General features: G+C 45.4%; 1 protein-coding gene across 2 annotated transcripts in view; it reads left to right on the forward strand.

The window, feature by feature from the left end:
• The window catches only part of IGHMBP2 (immunoglobulin mu DNA binding protein 2), a 335,240-nt gene that overhangs the window by 163,939 nt on the left and 147,196 nt on the right, over positions 1-24,105 (forward strand). For both annotated transcript variants that reach the window (XM_086957844.1, XM_086957845.1), the window contains exon 8: positions 10,895-11,069. In XM_086957844.1, coding sequence (XP_086813970.1) covers positions 10,895-11,069 — 175 coding nt within the window. The remainder of the gene's footprint in view (positions 1-10,894; positions 11,070-24,105) is intronic.

Raw genomic sequence — 24,105 nt, forward strand, 5'->3', positions numbered from 1 at the left:
AGTCACTAGAGGGCCCCTTGAAGTAACAAAGACAAATAATACTCTGTGTCGAAGCTGCATTCATTGTCCCCCTCACTATCGTGTGCTATCTATGTGGGCGAGTGTTGCCAGTTAATTCATTCATGCCCCACAGTTGTTGACAATTGTAGTTCTATGTCTATGTTTGTGGCATGCCCAGGTTTTAGTTTTTTAAATCTGGTCCGTCTAACCTTGGATGTATGACTGCATCGCAAATTGTAATTATAAATGCATTTGCGTCGAGCTTGCTCTACCCCCATTGGGAGGGAAGGGCGAGCAGACCACCAGACAAGTATACGTGTGTGAAAAAGGCCGCTTTATTGAAACAGGTGCTAATTAACAAATTAAAACCTCGGCCAATGCCTTAAAAAACTAATGCTCACTAAATAATAACTTCCTTAATTTCAACCAGCCCACCCCCACCCCTAAAACGTCATTGACCCCGCCCCCACCCGAACATTACATCATTACAGATCCAACAATGCAAAAACCCCGCATAAACATTTCAACTTTACAAACCCTCCAAACCATAAAACAAACTCCACTGTTTGCCCTCAAACCCCTCTTGGTCCCCCAACCTATGCAACCATCCCTAACCGTCGTCATGCCCAATTCCCCCTGCCGAATGTGCTAACCAAGTAAAAACCAACCACAAACTTACCAAGCCTGACAAAAAACAACTAAACCCCGCACAGCACCTGTTCCAAGCAACAAAGATAACATAAAGCAGAGCCCATGTCCACCTGTTCCAACAAAAACGCCCCAAAAGAAGGAAAAAGGACAGAAAACGTATAAAACAGGAAAAAAGAGAAAATAACTAAAAGAACAAGAAATACGAAAAACATCCCGGAAAATAGGGAGGGAAAACATTTTCTCACAGACAAACTCTCGACCACCAGGTCACCAAACCTAAAACGGTGGCCGGGAGGAGGAGCCGACAGAATTTATACTTGGGCTATAACTAGTAGGAAAAACAAGCCCAAACTCAAAATGCCCAGGAGACTGCCATAACCTCCCCCCCCCCCCGCCTGCCCTCCCAAACCGCTGGGGGGGGGACCTCCCCGGGGTCAGTCCCCTCCCCCAAGCCCCCCTTGGAAGGGAGGGGCGAGGGGGGGGGGGGGGGGGGGTAAGCAGACCACCAGACAAGTATATGTGTGTGAAAAATGCCGCTTTATTGAAGCAGGTGCACATTAACAAATTAAAACCTCGGCCAATGACTTACAAAACTAATCCTCACTAAATAATAACTTCCTTAATTTCCACCAGCCCACCCCCACCCCATAAACGTCATTGACCCCCTCACCCGAACATTACATCATTACAAATCCAACGATGCAAAAACCCCGCATAAACATTTCAACTTTACAAACCCTCCAAACCATAAAACAAACTCCACTGTTTGCCCTCAAACCCCTCTTGGTCCCCCAACCTATGCAACCATCCCAATCAGTCGTCGTGCCCAAGTCCCCCTGCCGAATGTGCCAACCAAGTAAAAACCAACCACAAACTTACCAAGCCTGACAAAAAACAACTAAACCCTGCCACCAAGAAAGCGGGGGGAGGGGAGAAATACACCCCCCTTTCTGCCCCCCAGAAAACCGTGCAAATACACTAAAAAACGAAAAAAGGGGAATTAACCAGCAAACTCCTGAATCTTCAAACAGCGAGACAAAACTTCTCGCAACTCCAAAAGATAAAGGTCCATATCTAACGGAGAAAGGTGAACACCATCATCCCGAAAGAACTCCACTGCATCATACCAGATGTCACCATGCTACACATGACCAAAACCCAAATCCCTGCAAAACTTAGAAACCTCTGAGTTAATCTTCTTCCGTGCCTTATCAATTGCCTTGGGCTTGTTAGCTCCTCTCCAAGATCTCCTCAGAACCAATTCCGTCCAAAAACATGGCAACCCGCCCACTGCAGCCTCAAAAGGGAAAGATCCTTCTTTATTGCTCGTAACAGAACCACTCCCTTCACCTTGCACAAATCGTTTTCACCCAGGTGAATAACTAAAACATCAGGACAGGGGCCACCGCCCAACCAGGAATTAACAGCAGGAATCAATTCCTTCCAACACATACCCCCTCTGCCTTTCCATAGAACATTGAAAAAACGTTCATTAAAACCAAGCAATGATCCAAAATAGCTACTCCGTGCTTGAATCTGTGCCAGCTTCACAAATGAATGGCCCACAATCCAAATGGTCAGAGCCGTTGACCGGGGACCAGCCACCGAACCTGGAATGAGAAAATCAGCATCAAATTTTAAGACAAAGATGATGACGCAAGCGCCTCGCCCACCGCAGGTCGTACATAGCGCTGAAAACACCTGGATGACCAACGCCCTAAGCGCATAATATCTTGCCCAGACCAACCCCGATTATGTGCCTCAGTCGCTGCTCCAATTCGAAAGGAATGAGTGCCATACTTCTTTTCATCCAAACCAATGCTCTTCAATGCTTTGCGTAGTACCATGCGCAATTGATAATCAGTGACCCTGGCGCCATCTGCGTGCTGAAAAACGCCAGCCTCCATAGCCCCACCAGAAACAGTACACCATCTCCTGGCCCACCGTAAAGGACACGTAACACAGGGCGAGGATACTTCAAACCAAACCCCTTTACCTTTACCTCTTTGATCTGTTTTTGAACGATGCAGCCATACATGAACCCCTTTCTCAGACAAATTAACATCCCCCCAACCACCACCCTTATTAAACTTAGAGCCCAACAACTCCGAAACCCTAAAAGCTCCAAAAAACCTCCACACCATGAGAGTGGAAAACAGGCAAACCTCAAAATCATCCGTACAAACAGAAGGGAGTGCTTCCACCACCCGGGCCAAATTCTGCCAAGACAAGGGATTCCTAACTGCCTGCTGTATACTGCTTTCTCGAGCCCACCCCTCCAACAATCTCCTCCCCACTTCACCGGCTGAAGGAGAGTAACCCCAAAGGAGTTTACCTATAAAGGATATGCCCGCTAACTTCCCAGCAATAGTAACCCTAGATAACCCTTTATCTATCAAGGAAAGAATAAATTGAACAACATCATCCAAACGCCTCCACCCAGGTTCACGCCTGCGAGCTCCAGATGCCAAAAATTCCCTCCAAGCCAGGTCATATGCGGCTCGAGTAGAAGATGACAACGAACCTACCACCAACTGAAGGACCTGTGTTGCCGACCTCCCATAGGTGCTCTGGCATGCGTGTCCGTGTCCTGTCCGTCTCCGAGGCAAGCCCATGGAACCTCTCCCACTGCGAACAAGACAAAGCATCCGCAATGTCATTGTCCACACCAGGAATGTGCAGCGCCCTAAAGCTGATGTCATATCTAAGGCACCCCAACACAAAAACTCGCAGCAATTTCAGAATCTGGGGATCCTTGGCAGACTGTTTATTGATAATGTCCACAACACCCCAATTGTCAATTCGGAACAAAACCTTCTTGTGGGCCAATTCCTGTCCCCACAGCGTCAAAGCAACCAACACTGGAAAACGTTCCAAGCAAGCAATACTTCTACCACCATTCGTCCACAGTTCCGGCCACCTTTCCGCACACCACCTGCCTTGCCAATACAGACCAAAACCATCACTGCCTGCTGCGTCTGAAAAAATTTGAACCTCCCACACCAGTCCTCCTCGCGAGCCAAAGGAACTCCATTAAAGGAATGCAAAAAGGTGGACCACATCTGCAAATCCTCCTTCACTCCAGCAGTCAAACGCACACGATGATGAGGCAAATGATGTCCTCACAGAGCCCTGCCCAGACGCCTGCAGAAAGTTCTGCCCGCCCTCACCACCCAACAAGACCTGTACCTCTTTCACTGTAACTTTTGGTTTTGCCAACATTGTCTGTAAAAGATCCAGCATTTTCACTTTCTTATCCTGCTGCAAACGAGCCTGCATAGTTCTTGAATCAAGCTCTATTCCCAAAAAGGACATGGTCGCGCAAGGACCCATTGTCTTTTCGGGTGCCAATGGCACTCCCAAATAATCCATACGTTTTTGAAATGTCTCCAATGCTGCCTGACACTCAGAGGATCCCTGGGGCCCTACAAAAAAGAAATCGTTTAGATAGTGGGTGAGAAGCGCATGACCAGATTGGTGAGTGAAAAACCACTGTAAAAAAGTGCTAAAAGTTTCAAAAAGAGCACAGGACATCAAGCAACCCATTGGCAGAGCTTTATCCACGTACCACTTCCCCTGGAAATGGATACCCAGAAGACACCAGTCTTCAGGATGGACTGGAAGCAGTGTAAATGCAGATTTGATATCGCATTTTGCCATTTCAGCTAAAGGGCCCGCAGCCACCACCAAAGACATGGCCACATCAACAGAAGAATATGACACTGAAGCCAATTCTTCATCAATGAAATCATTCACCGATGCCCCCTCTGGCCATGATAAGTGTTGGATTAACCTATACTGTCCAGGCTCTTTTTTAGGAACGACTCCTATAGTTGAGGTGAGTCCTCCAAAGGCCAATCAACAAAAGGACCTGCCATTCTCCCTTCAAGCACTTCTTGATCTAGTTTGTCGTGTACCACTGCTGGAAACTAATCAGCCGATTTCAAGTTCCTGGACGAGGGCCTGAATATCCTAATCTGAAACCTTCTCAAAAACCTGTTAACAAAATATCTTGAGCTCTCACATCACCGTACCCCAGCAAACTGACAACCAACTGATCAAACTTAACCGGAGTACGAGCCTTTGGACCCAATCCCAGGAGCAGACTTCCCTCCTCTGTTAGCCTGGGATTGTTGGGAGGGGCCAGACGTGCAAGCACCCTGCTGGGACCACTGTTGCCCGCCTGCTGGTCTAGGCCCCCAGCATTTGACTGATGGGTGTCTCCTACCACATTGGGAGCACTCATGCCGAAATCTGCAGAACTCCCTTGAACAGAGCCCTTTGTTAAAATCCCAACAAGTCCCCCCTCCTGACTGTGAGACTGCTGCGCTGCCCACCCCTCCCCTGGTGGGCTTCCCTTGAAAGGGCCGATAAACCAACGATAAGCCACTAGCCGTGAAAATGGTCTTACCACCCACTAAAACACCCATCCTGTGTTGCCAAATATCTGTGTCCAGTTCACCCCACTTGGCATCAGGATCCCACGCAATACGGGCCCTGAACTCCTCATCATATTGCGCCCAAGCAAAACCACTACCAGTGATCTGGGCTTTTCTGATAACATCCATGTATTTAAATAAAGCAACACAGCGCTCCGGAAACTTTTCGCAATACAAACTAGCGTAAATTAAAAATGCTGACGTCCAGTTTTCGATAGTCAGCGGTACCTTGGGGCGCTTAGCCAGCTCGTACTCTTCCTCCTTTGAGCCCTCCTTATACCGCACCTCTCTATGTAACAGCTTCAAAAGCTCTACATACTCACCTTTCCAAATCCTTTCTTTAGTGGAAAGCATCAAATAGGCACCCAAAGGCTTGGTCACAACCATATAGGGTAACTTTTTAATGTTCAATTCCTTGCTATGCAAAGGATCTTTTCTCTCCCCTATGGACTCAGTGTTTGTGCCACTCTCAACCTTGGCAGCCGCACTCTCCCCATCACCTGTTCCCACCCCTTGATCTTTGACATAGCGCCCCTTAAACAATTTACCTCCTGTCTCACCCACTACTGACTCACCCCCGATCCCCACAGACACCATTTTTGGTCTGGCCCGTGGTTCACAAAGCTCACCTGTGTTTAAAACGAGGGCTTGCCCTGGCCTCGACCTCCATGCCATTTGTTCCACGTTGTCCGCCATCCGAGGAACCCTTCCTGCGGGGTCGCGCTCTCGAGTTGGTCCGGACACCATCACTTTCTTTGCCTGCACCGCCACTGGTGCATGTAAAACACTATGAGAAGCATGAAAATGCCCCCCCCCCCCCAAACACAGTATCACGTAATTCCCCTTCTTTGGGGCTATCCTCGTCATAATCCAAGAGTAAAGACTCCTCCATCCGGGGAGGGCGTAACACCAACAATCTCTTATGAGCCTTACCAGGCTCTTCCACACCAGATTGGGCCTTACCAACCCTTTGTTGAACACTTAAAGGGGGAGCCGACTGTACACGCCGGTACTCCCCTGACCTTTTATTACTCCTGTAAGGATTTGCGGCACAACAATCCATCCTCCGAGTGTGAAGATATGTAGGGGCCAGCGAGGTCGCGCCGGACCTGCATCTGCTGACCGCGCCGGGATCCCCCGGCGGTACGGAATGTGCCGTGCTGGGCTCCACCCTCCCTTCTCCTCGGTGAACAATGGCTGGACTCCGTCCTACCGAGTCTGCTGTCCCACGCTGGTCCCTAACCTGAAAAGAAAAGGTTGGACTGATGTGCCGGGCCCCTGACTACTAACCACACCGGGACCAACTGGCCCCCTTAACCAATCTCCCTGCATAAACCCTTTTTCTTGCAGCACCACCTCACCTGAAGGAAAACCAACCCTTCGAGGAGGAGGGGAAGGCTCTACCACTTCCTCCCCACTGCTCCACTCCAGCATAGCCTGTAATACAGCAGACGCAGGACCTAAAGATTGGCAACCAGGCGCCACATGCTTCTGAGCCACTACATCACTAGCCTCCAACACTTGACCCCCCAACTTAGGATTGTGCAAATGAACAACCCGCTCGGACTCCTCCTGAAAACCAAAACTCACCCCACTCCCGCCCTTACCGGATCTACGAACACCCTCAGACCATGAAGGGAAAACATCAAGTCCCTCCCAAGAACCAGCTCCCACACCATGACTCCTTCTCACTGCTCCCTTAGAAGGAAAAGAACCAGACGGTAACAAATTCAAAGGAACCACCTTGCTGGACCCTAAGGGAGGAACAGGAGAAGTTAACATGCTTGTCTCCTGACCCTGCGCCCCAAAAGACATATCAACTCAACCACCCGTCTGTGCCCACTCCCCCTCTCCTACCGACCCACTCTGGACAGAGACTACATCACCCCTATTGGAAACGGAAGGGGAAAACAACAAGGGGCTGAATTGCCCCATTGCACCCTGATCAAAAACTGACTCTGCCGCTTGAACTTGAATCTTCTGCTGCTTCACATTAACCTCCTGCCCCCTAAAAGCCGAACGAACAGGGGACAGAGAGCTCGCATCTCTCCCCAACATACTCAAATTTGGCATAGTCACTCGTCGAAACATCCGCAAAGGCATGCCCATCTCCTTCCATTAATAAGGTATTCAATTGAGGGAGCGAAGGGGAGCAAGTAACGCGCACCCGCTCCTCCCCTCCTCCCCGGGTAACCGACATTGAAACCAACGCGGAGGCCGAAGCAGAACGCTTCTGGCCGCCACGCGGAGCACCTCTCCTCCCCCGCTGCGCCGACACAGAGCCCGCCCGCACAGAAACCGCTGGAGTCTGAAACAGCTCCCGCGGCCCCCACGCAGTCAAAGCCCCTACCTCAGCGGATCTTACCGGAACCAAAGACCGCTGGGCCTCGTCACTCGCCGCTTCGTCCATCTTCCGTGCCTGAACACTCTGGGCCGATTTTTTAACACGAGAGCGGCCACGCTCGCTCAACGCCCCGAGCGAGTGTGCTTGGGGGTGACACAGGCCGCCACCACAGCGGCAACATCGTCGGAAGCTTGACGGTGAGGCTGCGACCGGGCCCTCAGTATTACTGATAACTAAATCCAAACTCCCAGCCTCACTGAGAAGCCGAATATCTTCCAAAACTCTATAGTCCTTAGCAGCCATAATTCAATAATATGACGACACAAAGACTAATGCAACGCAACACTAACAATAAATACCTCAAGACAAAACATTTTCTCACAGACAAACTACTGGCCACCAGGTCACCAAACCTAAAATGGTGGCCGGGAGGAGGAGCCGACAGAATTTATATTTGGGCTATAACTAGTAGGAAAAACAAGCCCAAACTCAAAAAATACCCGGGAGACTGCCATAACCTTCCCCCCCCCCCCCCCCCGCCTGCCCTCCCAAACCGCCCGGTGAGCCAAGCCCCCCTTTGGCCCACTAAAGCACGGGGGAGTGCTAGTGCTAGTGCTAGTTTCCGAGGTCCTGTGTTTACGTTGTGGAAAGCGTTTTTGTGTCGCATGTGAGTGAGCACGGTGTTGAGTCGAGGCGCTTAAACAGTCCGGGTGGAGGACAGACCAATACCACACAAATATGCTCGGCGCAGGCATTTATTTGTGCAGAGCATGCTTTTAACCCAGTACCATATCCAGATACAATTACTGCTTATTACTTCACAATTGCAATGCGCGCGGCATGGCGCACGCACTGCTGTGATCAGCAATGCATTCCAGAGCTTAGATTTAACAAGGCCCTCGAGTAATTAGTGGAGAAGTGTGGCTCACTGGTTAGAGCAGGCAGACCCTGAAGCAGAGGTCAGACCCGGGACCAGGGTTCAATTCCCGAGGCGGCAGGGTCTTGAGCTCAAATGTCCATGGACTCGATAATTCTCGCTTCGGTGCCTGACCTAATGATGGGTTCACACTCTGCAACTCTGGACATTAAGTTTGCTTAATCTCCACAACGGCCCCCCCGCGGCGGGAAGCCTGGCTTTCACCTTGGGGATGCCCTGTAGGGGCTATCTCACAAGGAAAAGCCAGGACGGGTTCCCAAGGCAAGCGCAGAGATACCCCTTCGGGGGTCGATTCAGGCGCTATATAAGAAACATAATAATAATAATAATAATATGCACGAAAAAATAAAGGCCAGGAGCAGCATCAGCCGTGGAACGGGCTCTGAAACCGAACTAAACCGCTCCTTGCGCCTTAACACCCCGTGACCCTGTGAAGAGGCAAGGGTAACGCTGTGCCTCTTGCCCCTAGAGCAGGAGGTTGTGAGTTGGTTTCGTAACAACTTCCATTGGCTGTATAGTGGCTCATCTCGATAAACTGCTTTTGCCCTTTGTTTGGGATTAAAAGAGGTTGCTAACGGTCTAATTTTTTGCGCAATGTTTAACAGGCTGTGGATTTTAACTGCGTTTTACTATCTAAATTGTTTGCAAGTTACCTGCACGTGTGTCCTTTGAAGCCAAGCCGCAGGTGCCTTTCTTTATCCAGCAACACACACACCCCTCCCGGAAACTGAAACTAAATGCATAGCCACTCCCGGTCGCCTCTGCCTTACCCAATTAGGAAGCCGAATTTACGGAGGCGAAAGGAGCGCTGCAATTGTTACCACCTCCTGCACTCCATGCACTGTGATCCAGCCCTGCCCCTTCCCATTATCCTGAATTGCGCTCCACTGACCACAACCTGGGCCAATTCAATATCGCCCCATTTGAAACCTATTTACTGCAGCTTTATGCAGCCACTCCCACAAGGCTGATCATGTCACCTGCCTCCTCTCTCCTCGCTTGTGCCTCGAGGGTGACTAATAGTTCTCGCCCAGCTTTTGCACATGCGTACATTGCGCAGGAAGACTCCAAGACAAAGTAAGTACAATTTTTTTTTTTTAATTTACATAGTTTAAGTTTCAAGTTTCACGGGGAGCACCAAACAGTGATCACTTCTTTAAACTGCTGCTCCATTGGTGTTCACATTTGATTTCTCTCCCTTTAGTTTTCCTTTTCCCCGATGCTGGTCGGTGAGCCAACGCCCCTTAATAATAGCCGCCCCTGGCTGCTTGAAAGTGAAAGCAGGCATGGCGGGGAAAGCATGCTGTACCTGCAGTATGAGAAACCCATTAAAGAAAGGCGTGCTTACAAACTAAATAGTGCAAAAAAACGATGGATTTAGGCCCAGATCTCTGTACTGGAGTGAATGTATGACATTGTTCTGCATTCTGTCCATCAACTGTGGTTTTTGCATTTGTCACCCCGAGTGGGATGGGTATGCTCAGACGTGAGTCCCATTCTCTCCACACCACTGGATTCAAGCAAGCCGGGCTGAAGACGGCTGGAATGCCAGACACCGGTCCTCGGAAGCTTGTTTCCGGTCCAGGGAAGGCATGGCTTGACAGTTCGGGCTGGACTGTTCCCATGAGGCACAAGGTCAGACTGATTTGCATATGGCCATGTCTGAACTGGGGTGGTGTGGAGTGCAAATAAACGATGGATTTAGGCCCAGATCTCTGTACTGGGGTGAATGTATGACATTGTTCTGCATTCGGTCCATCAACTGTGGTTTTTGCACTACAAACTAAATAAGACATGCTGTGTCGCATCCAAATTAAAGGGGCCAGTCGCCATGGGTGTTTACAAATGCAGACAAGGCGGTACCAAGGAGGGACTAACAACCCTAACAACAACTCGCTAGCCAGCTTTTACGAAGGACTACGACACAAGCGAATGAAAAATGTGGATGGGGCTTCTCTTACATATTCCATCACCACAAGTCTCGTAGAGCAGCGCATGTGCTCTGACTCCTTCTCGACCTAAAAATTGGTATTTCCATTCACTGTGCTATATTACTGCTCCACTTACACCTAGTTCTGTCAGGTGTAAATTTAAAAATGAAGTGAATGTGTGAAAGGCATAACACATATGAGCATTTTCCAAAGGTATAGTCTCAACATTTGTATACACCCTTCCCCCTGACACCCTTTGGGGGCGAACACCCACTAGCATCACACATGGATGCAGACCATCTACCCAAATGGCAGATGTTCTACGGTCATAATTTGCATACTTGAATATAGAATTCTGCAGATGATAATTTTACGAATCCGGAATTGAGAATTTTGTGTGCTAATGACACTTTTTCCGTATGTTGGTTTTTTTTGGAGCCATCAAGACCTTTTGCATGTCTTGAAATTACAATCAAAATGCCATCTCTGCTATTTATTTAATAAATTGTTGTTTTGATTAGCATACTGTTATACAATGCCATTGTTCTAAGGAAATATTATATATGATATTTCTTTGTAATCCCAATTTTAGGTGCTTCCAATGATGGCCCACTAAAGTTACTTCCGGAAAATCACTTTGATTTAGTTGTGATCGATGAGTGTGCACAAGCATTGGAAGCAAGCTGCTGGATCCCTTTGCTGAAGGCCAAAAAATGTGTTTTGGCTGGAGATCACAAACAGCTACCACCCACTATAATTTCTCACAAGTAAGAAAGCTTTATATACAATTTGTAAACTGTTCACTCAGTTTGTAAACTATTTTAGGCTCCTAACATATCCCTTGCCACCTTATCAACACATTTGCCACCAGCAATAGTCACAGATGTGATGCCAGAAGTATTTCGAGCAACACATTTACGCTTGATTCCTTTTCGCTTCTTTGACATATGCTCTTCAACACATTTACAGGAGTAGTAGGCGCTATATGAATGAAATTACATTAGAATGCTATACTGGAATACAATGCAGTCAAATAAAACTACTATTAGATTCTTATGTCTTCTACTGCCAATTACTGGAGTTTGGCTTTACGATTTTAATTTTCCAAAGCTATGCACAGCCAATACTGTAAACTGTTACAAACTCATCAAACATACCCACTCATGTTCTCTAAGTGCTAGGTTGAACAGATTTTGAAAAGCAGAAACCGGGATAACCAGAAATAAACGTGGGACTAAATGTAGACCATGATTTATTTAATTTATATGTGCTTATCCAGGACAGCAAGTGTGTGGAAAGTGTGTGTGTGTATGTGTATATATATATATATATATATATATATGTATGTATATGTGTATATATGTATATATATATATATATGTGTGTGTATATATGTATATATATATATATATATGTGTGTATATATATATATATATGTATATATATGTGTGTATATATATATATATATATATATATTATGTGTGTGTATATATATATATATATATATATGTGTGTGTATATATATATATATATATATATATATATATATTACGGTTCACAAAGCACAGTAAAGACTGTGCCGATGCACTCCACTCAGGTGGCACATTAATCACTCGAGCAGTCGGGTGTACTTGTCAAGGTGGTGTTTATTTCATATCGGCTCCACACACAGGTACATGAAACAGCACAACGCGTTTCAGCGAACCAGTCGCCTTGATCACGGGTAGTTGAGTGTTGTTTCAAACACATATAAATAAAGTTTCAAAAAAACATATTAATGCACATGTGATTACTAAGTGAGAACATCAACAAAGGACAAAAGTCAAAGTGTGGTGGCCATCTTATAGTGGTGTTTGTGCATGATGGAATATAATGAAACACATGTAAAGAGAAACTATCAATTATACTGTGTTTACTATTCATGAAAATAAATGTTTCAATTACTATAATATTTGTACCCTATTTCCTGCGGGACCTGCGATACATAGCAGGCAATATCTTGATAAATTCAAAATTAGACTTTATATACACATTATATTATCGTGTTGCTCATAATGTTCCAAATGAAATTCCAAATAAATGCAAAATAGCTGATCTCTTAGAATGCTTCGCATAACAAACAATTTACATAGCGCAAGTGCCTAATATATATAAAATCCTTGAATTCCCAATGGAGTTGAAAGCCAAACAAATCTTAAATCCAATGACTGATTTAGAAAGGAGAAACATTTGAGCAAACCAGAGAAAATAAATTTGAGAACATCCTGCTACCCCAGTGGGTAATATCATGGCCAATGTCCAAATTAATAAAGCTTTAAGAATGTCTCTCAGCAACCACAGTCCTCCACAGCTCTCTGCAGGAAAAGGGGAAAAGACAAAGCAAATATGCCTGTCAATGCTAATGGCTTATACATGACACCTTTACAGATGACTACAATGACTTTCTAACAGTGCCCTAATCTTCACCAAAAGAAAATAAATGTGAGCAACAATAAATCAATTAATAAATGGTTAAAAACAAGTTCTCACAGAATACTCAGGTAAGTCTATTTACATTATATGATACACGATGCAGAAAGAGATCTAAACAGACAATACTGAAAACACCCCACATGGTCGGGCAAGGCCTACGTGTCTGCAAGATGCCATATCATTTCCTCTTCAGAATTGGTGTCTAGATTGATGATATATCTATTTTCCAACTGTCTCAATTTTCGGATTTTATCTCCTCCCCTTGGCATTGGTGGAAGTTCGTCATTGACAAAGAATTTTAGGAGGTCTCGATTGCTTTTGTGATGCTCTTCAAAATGACGAGCCACAGGGGAGGTTTGATCTTTATTCTGGATGGCCTCATATGTTGAAGGACTCGTATTCTGGCTAGGAACATTGTGCTCCCAATGTATTTTTTAGAGCAGGGGCATACCAGAATATATACACAATATTCAGAGATACATGTTAGATGTTTCCCGATGTTCTTTTCTTTCTCTTCTACTGGGAAAAATACCTTTTTCACGTTGGAGCTATATTTGCACGCTTTACATTTCATACATGTAAAGAAACCTTGGTTGTTACTTGTCTTAGATCTTATTGTGCTGATTTCATTGTGACTCACTTTAGCTCTTAACGAGTCTGCCCTCCGGTATGTCATATTGGGATTATCACCCAAAACGGCAGACAAAGCTGATTCGGTTTTGAGTACTTTCCTTTGTCTGGTAAGGCTTTTCTGTATTTTCCATGATTTAGAATGGTAAGTTGATATATACCTGATGATTTCCTTATCCTGCCCTTTCTCTTTTCTTACAGGGTTCACTAGAGATTCATGACTGATCTTATTAGCCTTCTGGAATGCCTCTTCGATGACTTTAGGGCGATAACCTCTCTCTTCAAATCTTTCCTTCATGCATTTGCTTTCTTTGGCAAAATCTTGATCCTGACTACAGTTCCTCCCAGCCTGGAGAAACTCGCCGTATGGAATACTGCGGATCAGTGTTTTAGGATGTCCGCTATCTGCATGAAGCAGAGTATTCCCGGCTGTCTCTTTGCGGAAAAGTTTATAGTCAAGGCTTCAGAGCTACTGATTTGTCCTTCTAGTCTCAGATTGAGAGTGTTATCATTCAGATCTTGTATAAATGATTCAGCTTGTTCTCTAGGGCCATCCCACACAATGAAAAGATCATCAATATATCGCAGCCATATTTTTACATGGCTGCGATATAAGTGATGGGTCCTTGCTACTTGTTGCTCCCAGCTGGCCATGAACAAGTTAGCAAAGCTGGGAGCAAAACAAGTTCCCATCGCAGTGCCCTGCTTTTGACGATAATTAATATCATTGAAAACAAAAAAGTTTTTCTCTAGGCAAAAGGTTATCATCTGGATAATCATCTCTGTATGTTTCAGATAGGCAATGGATCTGGTCTTGAGGAACCTGCTGCACGCATCGATTCCATCATTGTGTCTTATTGATGTGTATAAACTACACAGGTCAAGGGTGATCAGCAGGTAACTCTCCAACCAAACAAATTTCTGTATTTTCTTGATGAAATCCCTACTGTCCTTGAGATAGTCAAGACCGCATGGCGTGCTTACCATTTAAGGCTCCTTGTGTGCAGCTGAGGTCCGGGTGCTCCTTTGTACGTTGGGCACCTTGGAGCTGGAATATTTACGCGGCGGCCCATGCCGCGGAAGGAGCACCACCCTGAAAGAACCGGGGGCCATGCTGTCTTGACTACGGGCCAAGAACATGGGACAGCAGCGTATGGATTCTGCACGCATTCCACACAGCGAGGCCCATCTGTGGGCTTGAAAAGTTACCAACTGAATATTAGCGCGAAATGAGGCACTACAAGTCCCATAAGTTCCCTCTGCGGTCTATGGATCCGAATTATGGGGCACTGAGAATATTAAAGCACTGGTGGTGGCAGAGAACAAGTTCATGAGAGACCTAGTCTCGCTCCCACTCTCGACCCCTTTGAAAACATTATTTGCTGATATGGGCAAAAGATCTATTTCTGAAATAGTCCAACTCCGACCACTACTATTTATGGTGCGTTTTAGAAGGACCCTGGAAATAGCAAAATATGCTTTAGTGCTGGACGAGCTAATTAGCCTGAATGCTTCAAATAAAATAAAGTGGCTAAATAATTTAAAGAAGCTTGTGGTATCTTTAGGATTGAGCGACTCCTGGGCCTCCCAATCCCCCCCACCAAAACAAACAGTGAAAAAACTATACTGGGAGTGGATAGAGGCCAAGGTTCTGTTCAACCCAAACTGGGGCCCCTTAACGGTGAAATTTTTGGAACACAAGCTTGTTGTAAAGTTAGAACCCTTCTTGGATTTCATACAGACCCCTCGAGACAGAAATTTATTTCTGAAACTTAGATATGGCATTCTCCCTCTTAAAAATGTCATGGCCAGATGGAAAGATAGGAGGGAAGAGGACCTGAAATGCCCTGGCTGTCCTTGCCCAGAAGAATCCCTAGGCCATTTCTTTTTTGCATTCAAAGCATATAAACAGGCCAGAGATAAATGGTTGAAGCCAGTCTGTAGAAAGCTAGGAGTTAGGGACCATAGATCAGCCCTTCGCATTATTGTTTCCAACACGGCTTGTATGTTTATTGTTTGCGGGGTTGCTAAGTTTTTGGCCAGCCCCTGGATTATCCGGTTAAGGTCGTTGTCCCACTCGTGCACAGATCATGACTCAGTATGAATTTTAATTATGCTATTTCCCCTTAGTTTTAATCGTTTGTAATGATGCAACGCTTTTAGGAGGACTGTAATACCTGAAATCTATGTATGTATTTTTATGTTTGTACTTTTATGATACATGTATCGAATAAAGTATTACAACAACATAAGTCCCATCTAGGGCGTGCATCTAAGCAAGAAGGGTTGTGGTGCCTCAAGCGCTCCTTCATAACTGCCAAAGCCTCTGAAGAGAAGTGGGGACACTTCGAAACACATCAGGCATCCAGGGCAGTTTGAACAGTCAAAGGATATCGTGGTGCTGGAGGCGTGCTTACCATTTAAGGCTCCTTGTGTGCAGCTGAGGTCCGGGTGCTCCTTTGTACGTTGGGTACCTTGGAGCTGGAATATTTACGCGGCGGCCCATGCCGCGGAAGGAGCACCACCCTGAAAGAACCAGGGCCATGCGGTCTTGACTACGGGCCGAGAACATGGGACAGCAGCGTATTCTTTCTGCACGCATTCCACACAGCGATGCCCATCTGTGCGATGAAAAGTTACCAACTAAACATTAAGGCGACGTGAGGCACTACAAGTCCCATAAGTCCCATCTAGGGCGTGCATCTAAGCAAGAAGGGGTGTGGTGCCTCAAGCACTCCTTCATAACTGCCAAAGCCTCTGAAGATAAGTGGGGACACTTCGAAACGCGTCAGGCATCCAGGGCAGTTTGAACAGTCAAAGGATATCGTGGTGCTGGAGCGTGCTTACCATTTAAGGCTCCTTGTGTGCAGCTGAGGTCTGGGTGCTCCTTTGTACGTTGGGTACCTTGGAGCTGGAATATATATATATGTATATACATATTTTTATATATAATATATATTGCAAAAAGAAGCAGAAAACTCTGGGTAGTTCCCAAGTTTAGGTGGAGAGCAGCTATTATAATAGCTAAGGGTACCCCCAATATTAATTTCTTTTAGGTCTAGAGGAGGGGTGAGACAAGCCTGAAAAATACGTAAGACTGAAACCTCTGGACTGACCTATCTAATTTCAACAAGTTGGTATAACTCAAACCATTTTTTTACAAGGACACAGCAAAACTATATCAATATATGCGACAGACAGTGTATAGGCTTTGTTTATCATTTATTTCTTTTAGTTTGTAGTTCATTTCAAAAAGCCATTTTTTTGTTTTTTTTTTCCCAAAAGGATTTTTTTACCACAAATCAGAATACATAAATATAATCATTCCTATATTTTAGAGAAAAGGAAGGAAAATATTACAATCCATACACAATCCAAAATTTCAATTAGTGCCCCCACCTAAACATTCTAATATATAACAAGTAAAGCTAAAAAAGAGCTGCTTAATTCATTCATCCAAAACAATCTCACCAATCATACTGTTCATACATGCTGTTTCTTGCATACAACACACAAAAAGATCATAAAAAATCAGACAATCAACTGAATTTACAAGAGCCCCCACAGGGGATATTATTTAGATGTTACACATAAATATCAGACCCAATTTTATTTTTAATATATCATTTGTTATCCTTCTTTTGGGGATCCTTCTCAGTTGGATTTTCCGTTGTCTGTAAGTGGCCAACGTACGTTTCGGTGCAAACATAAAACTATGCAACCTCATCAGGGCCAATAAATATACATTGTTCTCGTTGGTAGGGGTATCTTCAGTCTATTTATCCTGAAGTAACTAAAATGTTACAGGTTACATTAAAGGTTCGTAAATATTTATGTCACCTGTTAGTATTTTAGGTGTCCAAGCCAGAAAAATTATTTTTAACTGCTATTCTCCAAATTTCAGCGTTTAGTTCCTTGTAACAGGTAACTTTATCTTCAGAGTATCAGGCACATCTATTTTCCTCTTCTATATATTTAATTTAAAGGAATTCTGGTCGGTTTGAACTGTCACTCGAGGTAGAAAAAACTCTTGCTAGATATCAAAGAGGTGTTTTTTATTTTTCATAAGTCTTAACAATTCCAAAAGTCAGTCAAAACCTCATGCGGATAGGGCTTGCTTCCTCTGATGGCGTCTTCGGACCAGCTGGCTGGAGTTATACCAACTTGTTGAAATTAGATAGGTCAGTCCCAAGGTTTCAATCTTACGTAGGTGGAGAGCAGCCCACAACACTGAGCAGCACTCTGAATCTGATTATCTCAAATGTCTAGTGATATTTTATTACCATAGGAAAAATCATCCCCTGCCACAAACTAGCCTGTCAAGGACTGGACTCAGGGAAGCGCTCTTGTTTCCTTCGCACTTGTTCGAAGAAAGAGTGACTCCTTTCGATATCCACCTTGCCACCCTGCACTTAACAGATATGGGAAATGTGTTCTAAGTCTCCTTAAGAGGTTCCCAGTTAGGAGAAAAAAGTCACAAAAGGGTAGAAAAACTACTTTGCAATATGAATAGCATTTGATTGAAGATGAAGAACTTCACCAGAGTTGGGAAGCAACATACTAAAACCGCTGTGAGACAGAGTGGAGTAAAGTTTAGCATATTCTCCCTGGCTAAACTATTCATAATGGAAAAGCAACAGCAAAAAAAATGGCAAAAGTATACCCAAGTTCTAAGATGGGTAATGAACATGCCGAAAAATTGGGTAATTGAAAGTGGTCTTACTATTTCTTCTCAGAACTGAGCTCCATTATTTATGTAAAGACCTGGAAATGACTTCACAGGAAAATGACTGAAAACCATCTTGAAGAGGGAACCTGTAGCAGCACAAACTGGAATTAAAAGTCATTTAATCATATGAAGTGCTCAAACCCTGCATGTTTTAACTAAATGAGAATGCTTGGTGAAGACCAAGAAGCAGACTAAACCTATATTTTTTAAAGTTTATTTCTGGTCATATCTGCTCCATAATGCAGTTCCCAACCAGTCATGAAGTACTAAGGGTCCCAGAATCACCATGAAGACTTTTTTCTTTTTACATCATGAATTCCTAAAAGGGGACTGTGTTGTATGGTGTTCTCCGTTGTTCTATAGTGAATAGAGGTAGTATCTCTTCTCATTGGCATTTCCTTGCTAGCATTTTCTTTCAACGCTTGCCTCTTCTCAACTCCAAGAAATGTCATCTGTGGTTAAGTAGGCCCTGTTATTTTCTACTGGCTCTTTTTTGTTCAGTTTTACGACATCACAAGGTGTTTTAGGATTTCAAAATTTCTCCTGTGCTAGTTCACGTTCTGGTCTGTGACACCTCTTTAAATATTGTTGGCAGGAGGGAGCAAGATATCCCCACCACCTTATTAGCCTCAGCATTCTCGCCAGCATGTAAGAGGAAGAGTCTGCCAGAAGAGAAGTCACAAGACACAGCATTTCCCCAGCTTCTTCCACACCTTATACTGTGGATGTTTACCAAATGCCTTAACATTATCTGTCTGTGCTTTCGCCCGTCCATCCTAGTGGCAGTCACCACTGAGTAGTTGTAGTTAGGACCACGCTTCCATAAGAAATAGATTTTTGGTGTGCTTAAAACTTTGGTACCTTTTGAGGAATGTTCTGCAAAAAAAAAACTCTCAACCACCTCAGCTCCGTCCTTCAAAGTTTTGGGGTGACTTGTCAAGTTGGGGCCCAGAAAAAGAGGAGAAAGTCCCAAAACACGTTTTTCCTCATGCAGTTTTCCATACAAAATTTGAGCAGTGATTCCGCAAATACGGCTGAACGAAATTACACCAAATTTGGCAGAAAGCAAGATTGTGGCCCAGAAGCCTACTTTCTGTGATTTGGTGTAAATCCGTTAAGGTATTGCTATTATCTATAGGAACATTTTGGCCTGTAGAACAGAAAAGATTACAATCTCAGGGGCTGAAAGCCTAAAGTTTGCAATTTCTTTTTCCCCTACCTGCACTTTATCTGGATTTATGCTCTATAGACCCCAGGCCCCTATGGCCATTTCTGTGAGGACCTTTCTATTGAGGCAATAAATTGTGCAAGCTCTGCCCCCAACTTCACCATTTTAGGTGATTTTAATATCTATTTCGATGAGCCTGACTCTCCAGCTTGTCGTAATTTGACCTCCAATTTGGAAGTGCTCCAATTGAAGCAAATAGTTACAGGTCCAAAGCATAAAGCAGGACACATCTTAGATCACTGCTATACCAATATAGATACCCTTAGTTTTGACAATTCGATTAGGGTTCCCTGGTCTGATCATTCACTATTACTTTTTTCCCTGATCCCGGAGGAACAGCATGAACCGGCAAATATTACCAAGAGGACAACCCGAGTCTGGTCTAAACTCCCACCTGACAGTTGGAATATGAACCTTAAGAAAACGCTACCCGATTTAACGAATGATCCTCTGGAGGCTGATGCGCGATTTAACCAATGGGTGGAGGCTTCTTTGGATCTCACCCTTCCTAAGAGAAATTTATCCCACAGAAGCGACAGAAACAAAAAAAACCTGGTACACCCCTGAGCTGAAAGCTCTCAAGTTGCTGTGTAAGCAACAGGAGAGAAGCTGGAGGAAAGATTACACTGCAGCCAGTAAGGAGAGCTATAGGCTAGCCTTAAGGAAGTATAAACCGGAAATTAAAATTACACAATCCAACTACTTCCAGATAAAAATTAGCTCAGAGGCCAATGCGCCTAGAGAAATTTTTAAAATATTCAAATCTCTTGTTGCCCCCCCCTGTTCCTACAGCTGACCCTGGCTAAGCAACTACAGGCTATAATGAACTTGCTAACTTCTTTTCCACAAAGGTGGCTAGTATTTGTTCATCCTTTCAACACCCTCCCACCGAATCTACCTTATTCCCTTATGTGGGCGTAACTGAGCACAAGCAATTTGCCCCTCTAGATGGCCCGACTACCAAGATGCTTCTAAAGAATCTAAAACCTGGTTCTCCTCTAGATCCTGCACCTCCAACCATATTGAACCTGGTGTCCGATACTGTGAGCCCAGTGATTCAGGAGGCGATTAACTCCTCCTTAGCATCAGGCATTGTGCCTCCTTCCTGGAAACAGGCAAGAGTTAGGGCCTTGCTAAAGAAGCCCAATCTTAATCCGGAAGACTGGGCAAACTACCGACCTATATGTCTTTTGCCAACTATTAGCAAACTTGCTGAGAAGCATGTAAATTCTGTGCTCTCTTCCTTCTTGGAGGATAGTAACTCCCTACACCCCACACAGACAGGTTTCAGAAGCAAGCAGGGTACTGAAACAACCTTGATCACAGTGGTGGAAGAAACAAGGAAGATCATGGACAGTGGAAGTTGTGCGGCCATACTACTTTTAGATCTCAGCGCAGCCTTTGACACTGTGAATCATTCCATTCTGATTCAGAGGCTAAGAGAAGTAGGTGTCACGGGCCAGGCGCTTAATTGGCTGTGCTCCTTCCTGTCCGACAGGTCGTTCGTGGTGGTTGAGGACAATGTATCCTCCCCCCAAATGCGTCTTCAGTGTGGTGTTCCCCAGGGTTCATCCCTCAGCCCCACCTTATTTAACATATATATGAGGCCGTTGGCTGAGGTGGTATTGCCCTGGGGGGTACAACTGGTGACGTATGCAGACGACACCCAGCTCATCATCTCCTTGACTACTCAAGCCGCCCCATATGATAATCTTTCCACCTGCCTTGGCAAGATCCATGAATGGATCGATAAATCCTTCTTAAAGCTAAACGGCGCGAAAACTGAGGTGATGATGCTGGGATACAACCCAACCACCACTGTTGAAAATTGGTAGCCTGTTAAGCCTTGGCCAGCCGCCCCCACCAAAGGAGCAAATCAAGAGCCTGGGGGTCTGGCTGGACCCAGCTCTGAACTTTGCCGTACAGGCCCGGAAGGTAGCAGGTACCTGCTTCGCTCTGATCAGGCTATTGAGAAAAATGGTTAAGCTTCTTCCTTTTGAAGCTAGGAAGATCATGGTGCAAGCGCTGATCTTATCACGCCTAGATTATGCTAACGCACTATACCTCGGGATTCCTCTAGGGACAGTTAAAATTCTTCAGACAGTACAGAATTGTGCAGCACGAATGCTGTTGAATGTCCCATGAAGGTCATCCGCTAAGCCTGGATTGCGCCAGCTTCACTGGCTACCAGTGCAACAGAGAGTGGAATTTAAAGCCGTGACTATGGTACACAAGGCAGTCAATAAAATCGGACCAGCACTTATTCAATCAATGTTCTGCCCATATAACCCCAAGCGGACTCTGAGATCCAGTAACAAAAATTTGCTAGTGGTTCCGAAACCAAGGACAGTGCGTACGGGGGGAGACGCTTTTCCTTACAAGCCACAAATTTATGGAACAACCTCCCCGAATCAATCAGAATGGAAGTAAACCATTTAAGATTTCGAAATTTGCTAAAAACCTTCTTGTTCGCTTAAACCTCAGAGAATGAATGAGTCTAAAGCGCTGGGATGCCTCCTGGTAGCCATGCGCTATACAAATGCGTAATTCAATTCAATTAAGTAGTATTTGAGAAATTAGGGTTAAACTTTATGTATACATTGCGCCGCGAAGAAACCACGGACCCAGCAGATCAAAAGATAAGATCTGATTCACTGCCATCTCATCAACAAAGATGTGGCGGCAGCCATTTTAGGACTCGGGGACACCTTCGCACAAGCGCCATACCTTCTGTGGGGGCAACAAACATCGTGAGCAGCCACTCGCCACCTCTGGGGACCTCACGCTGCAGCTCTCTCCCACCGCAGTAGTCCAGTGTAGCAGGAGGACGCCGCGGGGAGACTACAGCTCCCAGAGTGCTCTGCGAGCATTTCCGCTTGCCAGCACGCCCGGAGGCGCTTGAAAGGAAGAAAGCTCCATCGGAGGAGCGGGGACACCTTCGCACAAGCACCATACCTTCTGTGGGGGCAACAAACATTGTGAGCAGCCACTCGCCACCTCTGGGGACCTCACGCTGCAGCTCTCCCGCCGCAGTAGTCCAGTGTAGCAGGAGGACGCCGCGGGGGAGACTACAGCTCCCAGAGTGCTCTGCGAGCACTTCCGCTTGCCACCGCGCCCGGAGGCGCTTGAAAGGAAGCAGGCTTTGTCAGCGTCGCAGGACGCGCGCGGGCGTGCGCCAGGCTAAGCCCGTGCAAAGGGCGAGCCGTCTGTGGCCGTCCGGGGGAGGAGGCAGGGCAGGGCCATATCCCTTACCTTTTCTTCTCAACACACGGCTGGTGAGCGTCTTCACATTTACATTATCTCCCGGTGCTGACTTGTAATATAAAATGGGAAAGAACAGCGCCATAGCCACCGGGACTAACTTAAATGCTATTGACTGCGCACTGGAGCATGCTATGACCCTGGTGAGTAACGAAATACAGATGGCAAAGAAAAGACTGCCCGTGGGCTCCATCAAACCACCAGGTACAAACCTTCTGGATACCCCAGACAATTGTACAGCTCGTTCCTCATCGCATATGGCAACTGTACATTCCCCTCAAATTGTAACAGGAGACACCTCTCTGGAAATGGTAGGCCAAGAATTGATTAGCCCGGTTGTCCATGTTGAAGCTGACTCTAGCCTAATTGACGATTCACCTACGGTGAATGTACCCATCACGCCTGACCCGGAAATATGTGGTACTAAAAAGAAGAGGAAGGCATCCAAACAATCCTGCCCTAACCCTAAAAGAATACAGCCACCCCGTCTGAAACCCCAACAAGCAACTTTAAATAGATGGTTTAAGGGCAATTCCACTACCATTGATCCTACCACCAATCATGAACCCTCCAAGGATCAAGTTCCAACTGGCAATGGATGCAATGATATCACTACTCCAACTATTGTAACAGGGGAGGTTTCACAATGTAACTCTTAAGAAACACATTCCACACAAACTGGATTTTCTGATTTTATATTGGGGGACACAGCTATCGACATTATTGTCGATACAGTCTGTAACCCCATCAAAGGATTGACAGACTTAAGTTTTGATAGGTTGTGGAAACGATTAGACCGCCTGGAAAGTCTAATTTCGAAACCTACTCTGCCTAATAAGGAAGCTAACGAACTTACCAACTCTGTTAACCCCCGGAAAAACCATATGCCAGGGAAACAACTGACTCTTCCTCCACCCTTAGTATCCAAAATTGTAGTATCTAAGCCTTCTGGGACCCCCTTGTCTGCACCAGCATCTCCACCAACTCAAATCACCAAATCTGTGTCAGTCACCAATGATTGTAATACTCCCATATGCCCCGGCTCATCACACGACACCAATGTAAACCCTGCTCATAGCAAGACGAAAGATAATGCCAACAGAGCTGTGCCCACGGACAAAGTGTCTGACGAACCCAATAAAGATATTCTGAACCTGCCACCTCCATCCTGCCCATACGTCATAGTCCTGGCAGGGGTTCCTCCCCTACAGAGAAATACATCTGAGTCATGGGTCCAGCTTAGAAACAAATGTATGGGTTGGTTGGCTAAACATAAAAGGTTCAAAAGGCCTGACATGAATGAAATCTTAATGGTCCGTAGGGTGGGCTGGATAGGTCACGCACCAAAAACAATCCAAGGGGACTGCATTGTTATTAATTTTTCACACCCACGGATCGCTGCATCCATAGTTGAAGTTAAGGAAATCAGTGACTCTAGCCAAACTAACATCTGCGGCTTGCCCCTGGGGTTCTTTTATAAACG

This window comes from Lissotriton vulgaris, chromosome 2_1 (assembly GCF_964263255.1).
Source record: "Lissotriton vulgaris chromosome 2_1, aLisVul1.2, whole genome shotgun sequence".
Lineage (NCBI taxonomy): Eukaryota > Metazoa > Chordata > Amphibia > Caudata > Salamandridae > Lissotriton > Lissotriton vulgaris.